The sequence below is a fragment of the Silurus meridionalis genome, chromosome 1 (genome assembly GCF_014805685.1).
Source record: "Silurus meridionalis isolate SWU-2019-XX chromosome 1, ASM1480568v1, whole genome shotgun sequence".
NCBI classification, from domain to species: Eukaryota; Metazoa; Chordata; class Actinopteri; order Siluriformes; family Siluridae; genus Silurus; species Silurus meridionalis.
The window spans coordinates 26840470-26862126 of record NC_060884.1 but is presented as its reverse complement, the minus strand read 5'-3'; the positions used below and the strand labels follow the sequence as shown (position 1 = coordinate 26862126).

At 35.2% G+C, this 21657-nt stretch overlaps 1 protein-coding gene across 1 annotated transcript in view; it reads left to right on the top strand.

The window, feature by feature from the left end:
- Positions 1–3598: 3598 nt before the first annotated feature.
- Positions 3599–21657, top strand: part of adcyap1r1b (adenylate cyclase activating polypeptide 1b (pituitary) receptor type I) — a 32895-nt gene continuing 14836 nt past the window's right edge. Inside the window, exons 1-3 of the mRNA XM_046854202.1 lie at positions 3599–3956; positions 14049–14229; positions 18569–18665. Of these exons, the coding sequence (XP_046710158.1) occupies positions 14170–14229; positions 18569–18665 (157 nt within the window). The 5' untranslated portion in view covers positions 3599–3956; positions 14049–14169. The remainder of the gene's footprint in view (positions 3957–14048; positions 14230–18568; positions 18666–21657) is intronic.

Here is a 21657-nt window from a genome sequence, read left to right as displayed (position 1 = left end):
TGACTTGATAGAGGACAAAGGGGCAAAAATAAATCTTGCATTAAACCAATATACTAAAATTACAATTAAAATTGTTTTTCTCATTATGATTTCATAATATTTAAAAGTGAAAATGTAATATAAAAAATAAATAAATAATATTTATATAAAGTTATATAAAATATAACTTTGTAATATGTTTACCTAATGCACAATATTTTCAAAGTTTTAGTTCGATGAAACAATATTGTACAATGAAAACCAATAAAATGTATTGTTTAATAGAACATAATGCCTTTTAATAATTAATCAAAGTTCAATTAAAAACCCAACCTTATTAATTTCAACTAGGCTGAGAAAGCATGAAGAGTGTATAATGAAAGTTCTACATCAGTAGCTTCGTACCTTAGACTGTATAGATAGTGTATAAGAACGAATTTGGGTTGTTAGTTTTGTTGATATTTGAAGTCAATAGAACAGCGAATCTTAACGTACTAGACGTTCAGGCAGGCACAAGACTGAGACAGAAGTAAAAGTTGAATAGAGAAATAATGTACTTCATGGAAGTGTAAGGAATACATTTTCCCACCCTGACTGTAGCATGAGTTCCTTTTTCTTGCAGTCTTTTGCAGACTGCAACTGCAGGAGATTGACTCATCAGCAGCTACTGTGTAGGAGGAAAAGAGAATATGAGATACAGATTAGGACAATAAAAAATAGATAGGTAGATTCTCACATACCCTCAGAGATCATACAGAAAACGCTGATTTTAGATGTAGGATTGTGGTTACCTGGTAAATAAAACGGCAACACTGCTTGTTAGCTAACTTTAAAATAAAACTGCAAATGACTGTAATTAAACAGTTTGTGATTACTGGTTGCTCAATGTCTTTATGTTTGTCGAGTGAGAAATAAAAGAATGACCTGAAAACAATTATTCTAAGTAATAGAAGATGTAATGTAGAAAAATGGTTTGGAATCTCTATGCATGTGTGTGTAGTATAAATCTGACAACTAATTAGATTATGCTTTAGCCTATAATAATGAAATAACTAAGCTAGTACATATTTTGGTTTCAATTCTTGCACCAGTAACAAAGATTTTATACATATCATAGACTGATTACATTTCTATAGCTTGCACGTAACCTAGGTTTGCACATACATGAAAAAGCAGGAGTATTGCAAAAAATGCAAATTCTGTTCCTGATAATCATTGCATCTTCACAGATGATGCTTAAAATTATTTCTCAGTGAATTCCAGCAGTGTGGTAAGCAGTCTGTTACAAGATGGTGCTTTGCTTTGTTTAGAATAAAAATTAAATCATTGGAAGCTTTATTCATGTGTTCAGATATCTCCCAATGTGTTTTTATTTACATACATTTTACATTGGTTTTAGCTTATAAATGATATGTTACCATAAAACACTTTGTGATCACCATTAGTCACACGTTGCTAATACATCAATTTTAAATATGTCATATTTAAATGTTATCAAATTGGCAATAAAGTTATGTATTTATTTATTTTGTTTTAATGTAGCTATACATGATACAATAGCTGATTTGAACATCAGAAGAAAACTTTCCCATTACTTTATTCTGGTCAGAGTTGCAGTTGATCCAGAGTCTATGAAACCAACACAGTGTAAGGTAGAAAACAATCCTGGATTGAAGGCCAGACCAGTGCAATTTAGAGGCACCAAAACATCTATTGGGAAGTTTTTGGAATACAGACAGAAACCAGTAAAACCTAGAAGAAATGTACGCAGTGATAACAATAAAAATTCCAATGAATACAGTAAATTAAGCTTAGAATTAAACAGGGAATCTTTAAGCTTTTAAGTAGAAAAGACCCCTCACTATACTACCAAGATATGCAGGAGTTGAAATGTGAACAGCACAAACACAAGCTAAATTCTTTTCACCAGTTTATGAAATAAATAGCACAATAATTTTTCCTCTGCACTTTCTTTGCCTCACAATCAAGGACAAATCTTCAGAGTCTGTATTTTGTAACTCTGTAATGTTCTTATGTAAGACCTGCCATCCTGTACTAGGCCTAGAATGAATTAAAATCATTCACCCACCAGAGATTAGTTTTTTTTCTGGACTAAGACAACCAAGACTATGAGACTGCGTATTTTTAGTACAAAGGAATGCTAGGAATGCTTAATTAGTGTGAGAAAGAGAAAAAGAAGAAAGTGAGACAGAAAGCCAGAGACAACAGATGAAGTCTCTGGATGAAATCCTGTGTGTGACCTACAGCGTGATGGTATTCATAGGTCTCTGACTTAATGTAATCAAGGAAATGATGTGCAGTTACATCACCTGCTGTCTGGCTGCTGTCCAGGGTCCTGTCCCTTCTCAACACACACACACACACACACACACACACACACACACACACACACACACACACACACACACACACACACACACAGCTGAATGATTAATTGTCTTAATGCACATTTTTTAAAACAAACAAAGCTTTTAAAATATCATCATATGTAGGTATGTAGGTGTATATTATAAGGAAAAAACTATACGTTTTATGGTCCAACATGAGCCACAAAAACATCACTCCATCACTGGGTTAAAATATGGTCACTGTAATGGTCATAGCATACATTATTTACAACCTTATTAAACTATACAGTGAGCTTTGTGGATACACCATATATGGTGGTGTGGTCATTCAAGATTGTCTTGCTGGTTGTTAGTTATTGGTAATTAATTACCAATAACCAATATCCAGATTAGTTACTGACTTTTTCCCTTTCCCCCCTTTTAAAAAAATTTCTGACCAAATTTCTAATGCTGTAACAATATTTCACAATATCCAAACATGCCATTAAAGCTATTTTGAAATAAGCACACTTAATTGATTTGAGAGAGCAGGAAAAAAAGATAGATGGGGGAAGGGATAGAAAGCATGAGCACAGATCAAGAAAGATAGACAGAGATCCATCTGAGAAATTCGAAGACTTGTGAGAAGAAACAGAATGAGGGAAGCAAATCTGGACAAAAGACAATGAGACAAACAATGGAGGAAACTAAAGAGAACTAAAGGAGACCAAAGTGAGAAACAGAAAATGGGAAGACATTCTTAGAAAGCTGCAAAAACATTGGGTGAGATAAACTGAAGGAGAGATAGACAGAGACAGTCAACGAGTCATTCCTAGAAAGTGTGTTAGAAAAGTAATTGTATTTGAAAAGTCCTTGAACTTAAACAATGACTGATGAGCAAGTAATGTAATATTTATGCATGCAATAAATAATCTAAAAACAATGCAATGATTAATGTCTTTATTTAAAACTATTCCTTTACCAGTAAATAATGGAAGAAATGTCAAACCATAAACGGTCAAATGCAATAAAGATTTACTTGTTAAAACAAACAAAAAAAAAAGTCCTTGATTTACTTTGAGAGTTTCATTTGAACTCCATAGACAGATAAGATCATTAAACACAGAACACACCCGTCTCTTCTTATGAGACCATATTCAGTGGAAAAGAGAAAGAGAGAACGCATGTGTGTGTGTGTGTGTGTGTGTCTCCTCTCTCTCTCTCTCTTTCTCTCTGTGTGTGTGTATGTGAGAGAGAAAGAGAGAGAGGCGATCAGAATGCGAGGCACATAGAAGCGGCTGCATCGTCAGTTTCGCGCAGAAGCGCAAAGCAAGCGCGCACACACACACACACACACACACACACACACACACTTATTTACTATTACAGTCACATCGCTGTTTCTCTCAGTGCAATTCCCTCTCAGTGTCCAGGAGCATTTCCACAGCACACTGCAATACCTACACTGCTCAACTCACCAAGTTTCCAGGCGCAGGATTTTTCTTTCCTCTTGCGTCGCTATCACTCGTCGATCTGCTCTTCTCATCTCAAAAAGACAGCACCAAGGAACCAGACTGAGGAGATCTACCAGCCCTCTATTCAACAGTCTCCTCTGTGTGCATCGCGATGGTAAGATCTCAGGATTTGTATTGAGTCACTGGTTAGTGCAGAATGTGGTCATGAGTTTTATGCATCATGCAGGCATTTTATATAATGGACCATAGAGTGAAAATGAACATCACACAGACTCCGTGTGTAGGAACCCTGTGATTAGTATGTAACGAGAAGCATGCAAAAATCAATTAATCATGCAGAGCAATCGATGAAACAGATTCATTGAGTATAGAGTCCCAGTTCACTAAACGTTATACCTCATCTAATGTTTAAGTGCTTGGGTTTAATTACTTGTATTACCTATGTGGAGCTTCATATACAGCTTCTGCACTGAGTATTTGTCTGTGCATAGAATTATTTTTTTATGCATATAGATGAGAACATTAAGAAATCAGCACACCATGAGCTATATCCATGAGCCAGGCAGCATTTCTATAGTCAACAATACATACCTCATACCTTTGACCACATCACCACACCCAGACACTAGTGTTATAAGGTTCAAACAATATGACGTTCCTCCTATATATTCCCCCTTATACCACTGTGACGATCACGTTTTTTTTGTTGTTGCTGGAATTGCATTGGGTGGTCTTGAAAAGCAAGAATCGAAGCTTCGTTCTGGTTTTAGTGCTGGAAAACTAATGACCTTGATGTCGTTGGTTTTTCTGCCTGAATTAAAGCATTTTTGGGTAGTTTATATTAATAATGTAAAAAATATAGAAAACGCAGGTTTAAACAAGTTTAAATACAGAGGAGAGTTTTAATGATTTTTACAGATGACAGTGAATATTATTTGAAAATGACCTTATAAACATTTAAACATAATTTTAGTCAACAAAACATAACTGGAGCAGTTGATCAATAAATGGGGCTCACGTGTAAATAACTTTTAATAATTCATTTTGTCACAGATGATAAGAAAAAAGACATGAACTCTGCATTTGTTACATTCAATGCATAAATAACAGATTTTTTTATTAGTAAAAAGTTTCCCAGGTGGCCACATGTACAATGAAATACATCAGATATAATGTTTTACAGTAATTGTTAAAACTATGTCAGATTGGTGATTATTTCAGGTTTTAGCTTTGGAAAACTGATGACCTGCATCAGTAGCAGTTATTGTTAGTTTTTTTTTTTTTTGCCTGAAAAAAAAATAGTATTGCATATTAATTATATATTTTATGTATTTATTTACTGTCAATGGCTGAATTTAACTTAAACGAGTGATGCTTTTGGGGAAACTCAGCCAAGATCTATCTATCTATCTATCTATCTATCTATCTATCTATCTATCTATCTATCTATCTATCTATCTATCTATCTATCTATCTATCTATCTATCTAAAGTTTTTGAGGGAAGGTATCAGCTTGGAACATCTTTACAAGGTAATAATTCCCCTAGGCTCTAGGTCATTCAAAAGCATTGATTTTCCTTTTATACAATTCCTTTGTTGATTTGTATTTATGCTTTAGGTGAAATTCCTTATCATTTTTAGCTTACCAGCAGACTCCTGAAGGAATTCCAGTAAAACTAACTGCATTTTCACATAAATAGCATCCCTCCACCTTTAATAAAAGCCCCAGTTCTGGTTGAACATAGTTCTGTGAATATTTATTTTGCACCAGCATTCACTCTTTGGGATTAATTTACCTTTTGGAATTGGTCTTATCAAAACATATCACATTTTGTCGTGTGATTTGTGGAGATTTATTTGAGCCTGGATGGTTTTTTTGTGAAGTATTCCATCTTGCCACCCTACCTCATACCCCAACCTTTTATAAGTCACATTCTTATAAAAGGGTGTGCACACTTGTGAAATTGTTCCTTTTTTTGGTCTAAAATGTTTCTGATTGATTTTCATTTAGCTCTTGGACATTGAAATGTAACATTAAGGGTGGAAAAAAAATCAAACATAATTTATTGTGTAAACCTACCATTTTAACAAGGGTGTATAGACCGAGGGCAATTTTGCTGGTTGTCAGGTTATTTACACTCCCCATGAAGGCCGCCTGCAAGATGGGTGTTATATGACTCAGATGATGGATGTGACCAGCTGAGTAGTTTTTCAGGACAGCCCATGTCTTGGTATCACAATTCACATGACAGCAAAGAAATACACATCCAGAAAGGAGCAGGAGTCCCTGATAGGATTTATTCATCATGGTTAAATCTTACTGGGTCTGCACCATTTGTCAGCTATGACTGAGAGCCTGAGCACTTGGGGAAAACATTGCTGCGCACCAAAATTAAGTGCAGAAAGGATGACATTTAAATCTTATCTCTCATACACTTCAGGTTTTCCTGAGATCAGCAAAATTTATTCAAATTAGTTTTAATTAGCAAATATCAGGCATTCATATTAGTTCTCAGTGGTCTTAATAATATGTATCTATAAATATGTTAAATCAATATAACAATATCAATTAGTGATATGAGGCATGATTACAAAAAACATTTGTTTGTGCTTGTGTAGTTTGGCAGTATTTTGCAAATTAAGCAGCATGTTGTATTTCATACAATGCTGCAAACGTAGTGGAGAAGAACCTGCTTGTTGTATTCTTTTTAATATTTCGCATGACAATTCACCTGTCTAATATAATTCGTGAAAAATTTTCTCAGTGAAACTGTAAAATGTTTTCTCAGCACTGACATTTTCACTGCTGATCAAACTGTTGTGTCTCCTCTGCCCGGTGTTGGAGAGCAAAGAAAACAATTTGTGTTTAATATGGTGGGCAAAAGTTACCTTCAGTAAAATATAAGCATGTAACATGAGAGTACAAAATAAATACTCAAAATCAATGTAAAAAAAGAATGTCATACTATAAATAAATACAGTAATCCTCTGTATATATATACAGTAATCCCCTGCTTTACTGCGGTTCGAATCTCGTGCCCCCGGTTTATTGAGGAATTGCATTTGCCAAATAACTTATTTGTTTGGCTTATTTTCCCGGCCTCTCGCGGATAGCACAATAGACCAAAAAACTTATCGGCAATTGTTTTTATGGAGTTTTATGTTGAATCAATAAAGTATTAATAAAAATATAATTATTCATTATATAATGATGTAAAATGTTACAGTACAGTACTGTATACATGAAATAGCATTTTGGGGGTGGCGTCTGTTTATCACAGTTTTTCGTTTATCGTGGGCGGTTTTGGAACTTAACCACCGCGATAAACGGGACATTACTGTGTATATATACATATATAGTAATTTAATTGAAAACAATCGGGAATACTGCAATCATTAATAAAATGTGCTTGAGCATTGAACTAAAGCAATGTCTTGTGTAGACATCAGTATTTTGGTGTGTGTTTAATAGTGTTTCAAATTACATTCATTCAGCATGTGCTGCATTGTGTACATTCAGATACGTTATGCCCAGTAAAAGGTGATTTTTCAAGGTGAGGTTTTGCATTGGGTGTCCAATAATTCATGCTTCTTTGAAGAGACTTTTAGTGAGCAAAGGGTATCTTATTCAGCAAAAAATATATATATTGATTTCTACTGTCCTTTTCTCATGTCTCTTAAATGAGTAGTTAGAATTCCATGAAAGAAATCAAGGAGGCCCAATTAATTTAGCTCAAGTATTGATTTCTCATCAAAGTAATTTATATTACAAATATAAGATTTGCATATACTTTCTGTTAAATGCCAGTAACTATGTATAACTGTCAAAACAAGTTCAGGTTTATAAACAGAAAATATATGCAGTGGTCTGGGAAAATCAGTTAAATATTTCTCGGGGAGGAAAAAAATCAGTACTTGACCATTTCATTTTTTCTGCCAATAATGAACAGTTCATAAATACAGAGAAGAGTGTTTATATACTCTTTACAGATGACAGTTGACAGAGTTTTAAAATGGCCTTATAAATAGACATTACAGTAATAAGCAGTGATAAATGGGTTTTGTGCTTAAATACATTTAAATAATCCATTTTGTCATGAAGTGGATAATAAAATGTTCAGAAAAGCATTTTTTTTACAATTACTGTGTATATAACAGAAAATGTTAACATTTTCAACAAGTAAAAAAGATTTCCCAGGTTGCCATATATGCAGTCTTTTACAGGAACTGTCAAAACAATGTCAGAATGGGGTTTTTAATCTGAAAGTATGGTGAGTTCTACACATTTCTGTGATGAACAGTCAAACTGACCCACCAGCTGCAAACCATCTCCTGAGCTTGCGAGGCTCATAGACACAAAATGTCAAAATGCCTCAACCCACCGATATCTTATAGGATGTTTCTGTTGTCATGGCTAATTAAAGGTAGTTGGTTTAGGATGCATGCCAGACTAAAAAAAAAAACCTCTTTGAAGAGATGTGATCAGGTGATATGTTTCCTCTGGTCATGAAGTTAAACCATAACCAACAAGGATGTAGTATACACAACTGACTTGGTATTCACCACATGGCTTATATCCGACATTCCTTTTGTCAGAGAACATAAACATTTTGCTGGTGTTGCTTTGGGGAAATGTGACAGTTTTCACTGCCTGCCTGAGAAAATGATTTGTGTTTGTGTCAGTTACCCACAATGCAACACAGTGGCCTGGTTTAATAACCACAATCCATTTTGTTCACTTGGGTGGCACATGGTGCTGGAATTGAACTCTATAAATTATACTGAATAGATAGATAGATAGATAGATAGATAGATAGATAGATAGATAGATAGATAGATAGATAGATAGATAGATAGATAGATAGATAGAGAGAGAGAGAGAGAGAGAGAGAGATAGATGATAGATAGATAGATAGATAGATAGATAGATAGATAGATAGATAGATAGATAGATAGATAGATAGATAGATTTTGCTATTATGGATAGATAGATAGATAGATAGATAGATAGATAGATAGATAGATAGATAGATAGATAGATAGATAGATAGATACAGACAGACAGACAGACAGACAGACAGATAGATAGATAGATAGATTTTGCTATTATAGATAGATAGATAGATAGATAGATAGATAGATAGATAGATAGATAGATAGATAGATAGAGACAGACAGACAGACAGACAGACAGACAGACAGACAGATAGACAGATAGATAGATAGATAGATAGATAGATAGATAGATAGATAGATAGATAGATGAACAGACAGACAGACAGACAGACAGGTAGACAGATAGACAGATAGATAGATAGATAGATAGATAGATAGATATAGATAGATAGAGAGAGAGAGAGAGAGAGAGAGAGAGAGAGAGATAGATAGATAGATAGATAGATAGATAGATAGATAGATAGATAGATAGATAGATAGATTTTGCTATTATGGATAGATAGATAGATAGAAGATAGATAGATAGATAGATAGATAGATGATAGATAGATAGATAGATAGATAGATACAGACAGACAGACAGACAGACAGACAGATAGATAGATAGATAGATTTTGCTATTATAGATAGATAGATAGATAGATAGATAGATAGATAGATAGATAGATAGATAGATAGATAGATAGATGAGACAGACAGACAGACAGACAGACAGACAGACAGACAGACAGATAGATAGATAGATAGATAGATAGATAGACAGACAGACAGACAGACAGGTAGACAGATAGACAGATAGATAGATAGATAGATAGATAGATAGATAGATAGATAGATAGATAGATAGATAGATAGATTTTGCTATTATGGATAGATAGATAGATAGATAGATAGATAGATAGATAGATAGATAGATAGATAGATAGATAGATAGATAGATAGATACAGACAGACAGACAGACAGACAGATAGATAGATAGATAGATTTTGCTATTATAGATAGATAGATAGATAGATAGATAGATAGATAGATAGATAGATAGATAGATAGATAGAGACAGACAGACAGACAGACAGACAGACAGACAGACAGACAGACAGATAGATAGATAGATAGATAGATAGATAGATAGATAGATAGATAGATAGATAGACAGACAGACAGACAGACAGGTAGACAGATAGACAGATAGATAGATAGATAGATAGATAGATAGATAGATAGATAGATAGATAGATAGATAGATTTTGCTATTATGGCATGGCATAACAGCTTTCAGATATAGTGTAAGATAAAAATGTTAATAACAACACATTTACACCCAGTGAAGATTCTCAAATTTTCCAATTCTACTCTCTTAAATGAACAAGGCCAAAACAACAGAACAGAAATACAATTCAATATGCTAATTGTAATCCCTCTCTTCTCCAAACAACGCTTAGTAGGCTAAATATAGCCGTGGGGACTTCACAGATTGGCCAGCCAAGTCTGATATTAAAACGCTAATGAGATTTTTTAACAAATATGAAGAATTAACCCCAAGGATGAAAACATATATTACCTTGTCTTCATATTCATTTCTAAAAAAATGTCTCTAGCATTATTACACATTTATTTTGTGTGGTTTTATTGGAACTTTTCTTCCATTTCTTTCCCTTTATGCCATTTTTCCTTTCCATGTTGATTGCTTTCTATATACAGTATTTATCTTTCTCTGGCATTCTCATTACATTTCATATCTGCCTCCTATTTCTTTTTGTTTAAATTCTGACATCATTCCGTGGTATTTCTTGCCACACATATTTCTCTTCCTCATGAATGGAAATAGCTTTCGTTCTACTGTTTTCCCTTCTATAGATTCCATTCTTCAATTCCTTTCTTCTTTCCCTTACATTTTTGCTGTTCTAGGTTCCCTACTTTCCTCCCCTTTTCCTCCTTTTATTTGTTTGCCGATCCTTTTATTTCCTTCCTTCCTCCTTTATGTCCTGTTCTGTATCTGCCCTGTGGGGGGTATTTTATAGCTCATACTGGGCAGTCAATAAAGTGTTGTGTTGGCAGGTTGGATGGTTATGCCTCATTGCCTCTGCAAAGTCATTTGGACTGTACCACCACTCTCCGGAGGGTTAAGATTGGCTGCTTCATTTAGTCTTGTTTACTTGGGGTGATAAGTTGTTGGACAGGGTCCTTGTAGGGAGCAATTTTCGAATGCTGAACCTGAGCCTGATTTGCCATGTGTTCAGATGAACGTAATGTGTATAGTGTAATGAATTACAAAAAAATAGTAAACAACTTTTTTCTGTGTGAGTTTAGCTTTTCAAGTTGAGAGAAGAAAATAATCTGCCATAGCTTTCGTTAATAAGCTGTACAATGGTCAATCTGCTTGTGAATGTTTATGGACTGGAGAGAGCGTTTAATGAGGCATGTGCACTCAGTGACTGTGATCGCTTGGCACATGCAAACATACTCACAGTTTGCCTTGGGTCCAGAGCTGTATGAACACAGAATCACACATATGCAGATCTTTAATTCCTCTGCAATTTTTATGTTTTGGATCAGTATTGTTTAGTTGTTGTTTATCTTTGTATTAATCCGTAGATCTCCTAGCGCTCTTTATCCTGACTTCACAAGAGGCAAAGCCAGTGAAAAAGTGACAGGCAACTGTTTATTTTCTGGAGACAGTGGCAAGCGACACAGTGACAGGCTGTTAAACAACATTTGGTTTGAGATTTTTTTTTTACTAGTATGCAAATGAGGTATGACGATTTTAAATGACAAATTCAGACAATTGGATTTAGTGAATTTCCCAAACGCTTTGTTATGGGTTCTTCCACAAAACTATTCCTCTCCCACCTTGAATTGTGTAAAGGATTGTAGGAATCATTGCTTGCATGGTCTTGATTCATTCTTAGTCTACAAAAGTAAATAAATAAACAGATAGCATAGTGACGTTAATGAATTTTGTAGTAGAGTTCATGCATTTTGATTAATACCATCAGAAATAGTACAAATATTGCAGTAAAATAAAGGTGTAAATAACATTTATGGGGCGAAAAAACATAATACAATTATTAAGTGTGGCTTTTTTAAATGCAAACATAGTTTAAAATTATTACCAGAGAAATCATTCATGCTGGTTTTGAGTTTTCATTTCACAACACGATGCACGGTGTAAAGCGACAAATATTTGCTTTCCTATTGTTCTTGGTCTCTTGGTCTTTAATGGCAGTCTGAAAGGATATAAGTGTATGTGCATGAAATAGACAAAGTCTCAGCTATGCTCATACACACACACACACACACACACACACACACACACACACAAACAGACTCACACCCACATATAAACAGTATGTGGCATAGCTGGGGGAGTTTGTGAGTCAGCTTCATTCCACCCACTAATTACACCAAGAGCCATGCTGCAGCTGCTGTTATATTCTCACCCCTCTGTTTCTCTACATCCCTAAGTCCATTTGTTTATTTACTCAGTACTTTATCTCTTCATCACTTTCACCCCACCATTCATCTCCACCAACATCTATCCATCTTTTCCTCACTATTGTTTATGGAAAACCCAACCTCCTTCTCTTTTTCTACAAAACTGGTGTCTGTGCAAAATAAGATTGAATCTTTAATTATCCGCAAGCGGCCGCCATGCAGTCATCTGGGTTGTATCAGCACAGCTACAATCTACCAAGCAACATCGTGATATTGGCCTCTGTATTTAAAAAAAACGGGGTCATGGTTGGATGCAGTAAATAAGTAAAAGAAATACCTGTAGTGATAATGGCATTCTATATATAGAAATGGGGTCATTGAACTGTTCTGGAGAAATGTCAGAATATATGAATGCTTAGTGTTTGACTGCTATGAGATCATTCCTGCACTCCCACATCCAGCTACAGTTTTTGCTGCCTGATGATTTTGTAACATTATTAAAGTTAGTACACCCACTGCCTCTGAAACACCAGGCGTGTACAAGACAGCCAAAATATTGCCTGTTTTAGAATGTAATCAGCGCTCAATGTAATGAACAATGCTACATATACATATAGGTATATTATGAAGACCGTTTTTAAACAAATAGGGCATCATTAATATTTTAAAGTGCATTTAAGTGTGCACACTTTTATATATTATATAAATTACACAGGAAATTACTTCAGAAATAAAAGTAATCAAAATATCACATCACAAATTTATTTAAAAGCTAATATTTTCTGTATATTTAGAATGAAAACACCGCACTGCTGAATTCTCAGAGTTCATTGGGGAGAAGGTGATTCGTTTTCTCAAGCAGACACTCTGACAATATTCTGCTGCAAGGCAAATGACCGGTCTATCTAAAAGCTAGTCATTGTTTTGAGGACACTCTGCTAAATCTATCTGTATAAATGTTGCTAATTTAGACAATTTGGAAGTGGAAGCTCAGAGACATTGTGCTACTAAAGCTATTATCTTCAATGGACTTCTGTTCAGAAGGTAGTGATTGCAAATCCAAGCAACAAAATGCTGATACTGCTGGACCTTTGAGCAAGGCCCTTAACCAAATGAGTTAAATGTAAATTTGTGAAATGACTTTGTCAGTGCATTGATAAAGTCAGAATAAATTCTTCCTAGAAGTTTGCACTTTTAAGTTTGTTCGTAACATTGTAAACTGTGTTTATAACTTTTATAATGTGAGTGTTAAGAGGAACAAACTTTTTTTTGTTGCATTATCTTTTATATTATCTTACTTTTCTATTAAAATAATTTATCTCCCTTGTTCATGTGAAAAATTGCAAGAACATTTACATACTAGTTCTTGACAACATGGAAATCTGATTACCTTCATAAGGTTCAATCTCACTATAGGTGGTGTAATGGTGTTTATTAAACACCAAAGACTGCTCAAGTACATTATATGCAAATTAGTAAAATAACAATAAACATATTGTAGGTAGTTGATTCAGTGGTATTGTCAAATATTTTGTTCAATTGTTCTTTTTATGAACTGAAATCATTATGTATCACAAGGAAGCTTGAGGTTCACATTCCTACTAGTAGAATTTGAGAAGATTTAAAAATATTTCAATCATAGATGTAAAAAGAATTGTTCAAAAGCTAAACCTTTTTTGTCTGCGATAATTTGAAATGCTTAGGAAATATATGTTAGGTGGCTAATAATAATAAAAAATAATATGATATTAATAATAATCATTTGAATAGGTAGGTTTGCATTTTACATAACAAAAAAGCATTAACATAAATACATTGCTAAGTCTTTTCCTTTCTTTCTTTTTTACATTTTAGATACCAAGATGATTTAAAAGACCACAACAATATACCTGTGAACGTGTTTGGCATCCTCACTACGCTGGTCTTCAGTGCAGCATTTGATCTGAAGTTTTGCACAAAACCATCTTTGAATAAAATGGCTGCCCGTGCGAAAAACTGCTTGTACCTGCTCTTAGGATGTTCACTACTTCCTATGGTAAGCCGTGTATGCATTTACCTATTAAATAATCGATATCTATAGCACAAAAGACAGGGGCACTTGTTTAGCATCATGTAAGACCTCTTGTGTTATGAAATCTTGTGTTATGATGCAAAAAGTATAGTGCATAGAGGGAAGAATTTCTTCTTTCTAGAGAAAAAGACTAAGAAAGATACTTGCAGTGAATGCAGTGTCACCAATCAAGCAGTCCTGATCACACACTTCAGACGTTTTGCTTCTGGCAGCATATGCCTTGTTCTGTGTAATTCTGCTCTCATGTACACACTATCCTCTTCAACACAAGAAGCATAGCTCTGTCACTGTTTACATGAAGACCCATTCGTTCTCCTTCTGCTTCTGTCCTGAGAAGCAAATGTCCACAGGCACATTTACGTCACACACAGATTGGCACCAAATGAGGTTCTGGCATCCAGTGAGTACTGGCAACTGATGGGCCAAATGTAAACTGACCGGGAGCCAGCACAGATCTGCCTGACTGAGTGCTCCAAGCAATCAAGGTTATACCATTCTTGCACATGGCTGTGTAGTTTTATACTTAGTAATTCCACCATGTACTTTTCTACACAAGTGTGTTAATTTAGTCAAATATATAATGGTGATAGTCTCTGAAACAATTGCAGTCCTGACTAGGACGAGCATGTAACTCATGGTAGTGATTGAATGATATAGAAAATTGCAAACACAGTATGACCAGATTACACAGATCATCCATTTCTAGAACATTTCTTATGTTTATGTGGCAATTACATGCCATTTAGACAGACTGTATAGGTAATATAACGATTTAAAACACCTCAATTAGGCTTACTGCGTAATCACCATACCTAGTGATAATTGCTGTATACACCGTAAATTGCACAAGTACATTATATGGAAGTTAGTTAAATGACAATAAACCTTCTGTATAAATACTGGTCAATACTAAAAAAGAAATATATAAAGTACCAGTCAAAAGTTTGGACACACCGTCTTCTTCAACATTGAACATCAATACAGTACCTAACACATAAAAACTTTGAAAGAACATATAGGGAATTATGTAGTAAGCAAAACTTTTTAAACAACCCAGAATATTTATAATATTTTGGATTGTCCAAAGCAGCTACATTAAGCTTTGATGACAGCTTGGCAAACTCATGGCATTCTCTCATCAGATTTGCGAGGTAGTCGCCTGGAATGGTTTTCAGTTCACATGCGCGCCTTGTCAAGAGCCCATTTGTGACATTTCTTGCCTTCTTAATGTGCTTTAGACCATCAGTTGTCTTGTGCAGGGGAAAAGGTGAGTACAAGGGCACTAGTCTTAAAAGTGCTACTTACTGAACAAATGCAAAAGCAGTCTCCAGAGCTATGATGATGATATGCTATATTTCCCATATCTGATTTATTTTTTTTGCATTTTATGCATTCTGTTTCACACTTTGTATTAAAACTACTGCTCCTTAATCATACATAAATTCTGGATGCTGTATATGAATATCTATATATATAGTACAGATACGTATAAATATCTTGTCTTGGTATTTTCTCAGCCTCAGACACACACACACACACACACACACACACACACACACACACACACTGGGTGACAGGCAGACTATAAATTGAATCCAGTAAGCACCTTGCCTCCGAGTCAGCACTTCAGCTGTCATGGTGAGAATGCCATAAATAATATTGGACTCACTTCCACCTGGAGCATAGCCAAATAATAAAAGTGTTTACATAGTAAATTATTAGGTATTTTTAGCTGTTTATATTATGCTTTATTGTGTATCATTAAATTAATACTGGTTGGACATTTTAAAGCTCTGTTTTATTTAGTGAACTTGAAATATCTATTGTAGATCTTCAGCTACTATTGAGCTTCAGACCTTATCGATGCATAAATATGCTTATATGCTTTGGAGTATCATTATCAATATTAATATCAACATCAAAAATATTTTTACGCATTGCTTTAACATGTGCGCCTCACTGTCGCACATTAATCCTGCACTGTATTATAAATAGGATGCTTTTTCATATTACTAACAAACCCATTTACATTAATGATACTATGTTAAAGTAACTGTAGCCATTTCCTAGAGATGAACAGCAAAAAAAACCAAATCACTGGCAGACAACATACTATATACATGGGAAATTGTGGCTGATTATATACAAACCCGATTCCAAAAAAGTTGGGACACTGTACAAATTGTAAATTCAAAAGGAATGCAATAATTCACAAATCTCATAAACTTGTATTTTATTCACAATAGAATAAAGATAACATATCAATTGTTGAATGTGAGACATTTTGAAATATTGGCTCATTTTGGATTTCATGAGAGCTACACATTTCAAAAAGGTTGGGACAGGTAGCAATAAGAGGCCGGAAAAGTTAAATGTACATATAAGAAACAGCTGGAGGACCAATTTGCAACTTATTAGGTCAATTGGCAACGTGATTGGGTATAAAAAAGAGCCTCTCAGTGTGGAAGTGTTTCTCAGAAGTCAAGATGGGCAGAGGATTACCAATTCCCCCAATGCTGCAGCTAAAAATAGTGAAGCAATATCAGAAAGGAGTTTCTCAGAGAAAAATTGCAAAGAGTTTGAAGTTATCATCATCATCTACAGTGCATAATATCATCCAAAAATTCAGAGGATCTGAAACAATCTCTGTGTGTAAGCGTCAAGGCCGGAAAACCAAACTGGATGCCTGTGATCTTTGGGCCCTTCAACGGCACTGCATCACATACAGGAATGCTACTGTAATGGAAATCACAACATGGGCTCAGGAATACTTTCAGAAAACATTGTCGGTGAACACAATCCACCGTGCCATTCGCTGTTGCCAGCTAAAACTCTATAGGTCAAAAAAGAAGCCATATCTAAACATGATCCAGAAGAGCAGGTGTTTTCTCTGGACCAAGGCTCATTTAAAATAGACTGTGGCAAAGTGGAAAACTGTTCTGTGGTCAGAAGAATAAAAATTTAAAGTTCTCTTTGCTAAACTGGGACGCCATGTCATCTGGACTAAAGAGGATGAGGACAAACCAAGTTGTTATCAGTGCTCAGTTCAGAATCCTGCATCTCTGATGGTATAGGGTTGCATGAGTGCGTGTGGCATGGGCAGCTCACACATCTGGAAAGGCACCATCAATGCTGAAAGGTATATCCAAATTCTAGAACAACATATGCTCCCATCTAGACGTCGTCTCTTTCAGATAAGACCTTGCATTTTCCAACATGACAATGCCAGACCACATACTGCATCAATTACAACATTATGGCTGTATGAATAATAGGAAAATAAATAAATTAAAACCTGGACATGATGGTTGGTGGTTGCAGCTTGCATTCTTGTATATGGATTATTCAAGAATTGTTAATCTTTGATTGTAAATGAGACAAAGGGTTGAAACCTGGAAGTATCTTACCCAGTCACAATATTAAAATGTAATAAATAAAAAAATAAAAAAATAAATAATTATAAAGACTATTTATGGTACTCTCACTCCAAAATGCACTAAGGCACATTGTCCCACCTCCTGAAGTTACAGTTTTTGGCAGGTGTGAAAGAGATGCAGTTGAAGTTGTGAAATGTTGTCTATTATTCGAGGCATATTAAGGTCAGGACTTTTAAGAGAATTTGACACTATAATAGAATGGCAAGTCAAGCCATTCAAGACCAGCACTAACCATTACATCCAGAAAATTTCACGACAAACCTTAAAATCAGAGAACTGAAACTTTGTGGTAGGACTGTTACCCAGACAGATCAAAATGATCAAATGCATTTGAAAGACAGGATCTGAATAGTTGAACTGGTTAATTTTATACATGTACATATAATAGCTTTATTTTACGTTTTTATTTTTACGTTTATTGTATGCTGGTTTTGTACCTCAAAATACAACCGGATTCCCTGTTGCCTATAACTGATATAACTAAACACAGTACTTTTGCACTGAACTCCTACAAGCCGACTATTTGAGTGCTTACCTAGTTTCTGGATTTGTTAGACTTGCAACATGAAACAATGAAATGCTCAATAAATACATTTGTTAGAAATCAATAATAAATCTTTGGTGGAAAACGGACTGAACAGAGGTACTGAACAAGTTTATTCAAAGTAAATTGTAAAAGTGAATGCATATCATGAATGAAAAATTGAGCATCACTCAATCACTGAATGATGGATAAATGCATGTAAATGACAATTTTGTTGACATTATCTTGATTAAAGTTTCCCATTAGTACTGCATGTTTTCATAGAATCCAATTAAAAAATGTCATAAATGTACCAAATCCTTGAATAATGTTTCCCTTGCAGATCTTAAGCATGCACCCAGACTGTGTCAATCAACTAGAAAAAGAAAGATGTATGGAGAGGATGGCCTTAGATGACCCTGGCAGTGACCCTGAAAATGGTAAGTGGTGTTTGTTTGTAATTGTGGCTGGATGCATGGTTCATTATCCACAGTATGGGGAGTGGGAGCTCAGTGGTTAAGGCACTGGGTTACTGATTGGAGAGTCGGGGGATCAAACCCTGGTATCGCCAAACTGCCATTCTTGGGTCCTTCAGCAAGGCCCTTAACCCTTTGTGCTCCAGGGGCACTGTATCATGGCTGACCTGCGCTCTGACCCAAGCTTCCGAACAAGTTGGGATATGCGAAGAATAGAATTTCACTGTGCTGTAATGTAAATATGACAAATAAGGGCTATTCCATACTAGTATGTGATGATAATAATGTGAAAGCTAGAGACATGATATTGTATTTTATTTAGTAATAACACCTGTACACCTGCTCTTTTATCCCACCAGCCAATCCTGTTACAGGAGCAGAATGCATAAAATCATTTAAAAACGGGTCAAGAGCTTCAGTTACTCTTCATATTTAACATGAGAATGAATAAAAAATGGGATCTCTGAGACTTTTACTGTGGCATGGTTGTTAGTGCCAGATGGGCTGGTTTAAGTATTTCAGAAACTGTTGATCTCCTGAGATTTTCACACGCCACAGTCTCTAGAGTTTACACAAATGGTGTAAAAAAAAAAAAAAACCACAGAAAGAAGTAAAAAAAACACTAAGTGAGCCACAGTTCCGTCTGTGCAAACAGAGAAAAAATGTTGAACTGGTTTAATAAATGATATAGAAACTCATATAGCATCTTAGCATGCACAAAACATTAACACATTGATATGTAACTGCAGAAGACCTCATCAGGTTTCACTTCTCCACTTCTAAACACAGGCTCACAGAAAGTGAAAAAAATGAAGATTAAAATAAAATCACATGGTCTGCACGATTTAATGCATTGTGCTGAATTGGATATCTGCATAAATGAGCAGGTGTTCCTAAGTCAGAATTTCAAATGACTATAATCACCTTTTCAGCTTGAAGTCCTCCTGGTGAAATAGAATGTGTAGAGTTTGATAGCGCCATTGATAAAGCCTTCTGAATCTAGAGCAAATCTGGTGTTTACTTCCATGAGCCTTTTCTAAATAAATGAATATAATGCACATGTGTGTGTTAGAATATGATAATGGAGTTCTAGGAGCTGTTTAAGATGCACAATTGCGCTTTGTTGCTAGCTACACATTTGTGTCTTGTGTAATTAACCCAGCTTTGGAGATAGAAAGCAGGATTTGCGAAATCAGAGTTAATGCCATTTGGGACTGACTAAATGTTCCTGTGGCTTCCAGGAAGCGCATGTTACTGAAACACCCCCATGCACACCTTTGTACAACTCAGCTGCTATATAAATGTTATTTTTATGCTGTTTTATTTATTCATGAAATGGTTTTCTAAATTTGTAGCATGTAATGGTGTTAAATTGACACCAAATAAATGGACAATAAACTTCCTCATAATATGATGCTTCACAGGCAAGACACAGATCACACACTGAAAATAGGAGACACTTATAGTCATATAGGGAAAAGAAAATAATATGGTTCTATTCACAAACTGAGAAGCTGAAGGGATATTGATTTATATTGAACCAGAAAACTAGATATGACAGTTGTTGATTGACATGCCACGTTATCTCAGTTACGCTATCTGAATGGAAGTCTGCTGAATGTTTGGTAGATCCAAATGGGAATTTCAGCTGCCCTCGACAGAAATAAACGCATTTATTAGTTTATACAGTAAGTAAACATTCACTTAATTAAAACTGAAATAGCATGATTTAATGTGCAGTTGATTGTAAATGCATGAACGGAAAAGATATCAGGGAGATGTTACAGAGAAATATAAATCATTTAGTGACCTGAGATTGTATGAGCTAAAAAGAGAAACGCAGAATGTGGTGATGTGTAAAATTTAGATCTTTATCATTATTTAAGTGGGAGGAACTGCCTGATGAGTGACGTTCCATCATTTCAATCACAAGGAAAATGCTTGATGCATGAAATTTTCTGTTCAGTGATGGTGAATGTTCAGATAGATTGGTTTCTTGTGATAATGCTATTCTTGGGTATAAGGACAGAGACTTATACTCAGCACTTTCGAATTTCCGAGTCTGTTTGGTCAGAAGGTGTTATTTCCCTTTCCAAAAGAGTAGTTTTAGCTCCAATTCAAGTTAACACCAATTTGGTCTTTTGAATGCTTTGTTATTTCACGGTGAACACAATGAATGATTAACATTTTTGTAATTGGACTCAATTGTCAGTGCTTAGTAACAGTCAGGGGTGAATTAATTCCTTTTTTTCTGCAAAATTACCTGCATTTGTCTTATTATTATTATTATTATTATTATTATTATTATCATTAGTTTTTTTTATTTTTTTTTTTACTTTTTTTCCCTACACATAGGGTTAAGGGTGATCCTGGGGCTTGAACCCCCAAACTGCCTAACAGTAACCCAGAGCCTTAACCACTTCTTCTTCTTCTTTCGGTTTCTCCCATTAGGGGGCGCCACAGCAGATCATCCGTCTCCATACCCCCCTGTCTTCAACATCTGCCTCTTTCAACCCGACTACCTGCATGTCTTTCTTCACCACATCCATAAACATCCTCCTTGGTCTTCCTCTTTTCCTCCTTCCTGGTGGCTTCATCCTCAGCATTCTCCTACTGATATACCCCATGTCCCTCCTCTGCACATGTCCAAATCTTAATCTCACCCTCCTCGCTTTGTCTCCAAAACGTCCTACATGCGCTGTCCCTCTAATAAACACGTTTCTAATCCTGTCCATCCTTGTCACTCTGAACGAAAACCTCAACATCTTCAGCTTTGCTACCTCCAGCTCCACCTCCTGTATTTTATTCAATGCCACTGTCTCTAAACCAAACAACATCGCAGGTCTCACCACAGTCCTATAACCACTGATCTACCAATAGTGAGACAAAGTAGAAAGCCGGGTAGTTTATAGCTGTTTTCTAAAGAAAATTCAATAAGAAAAAAAAATAAATGCAT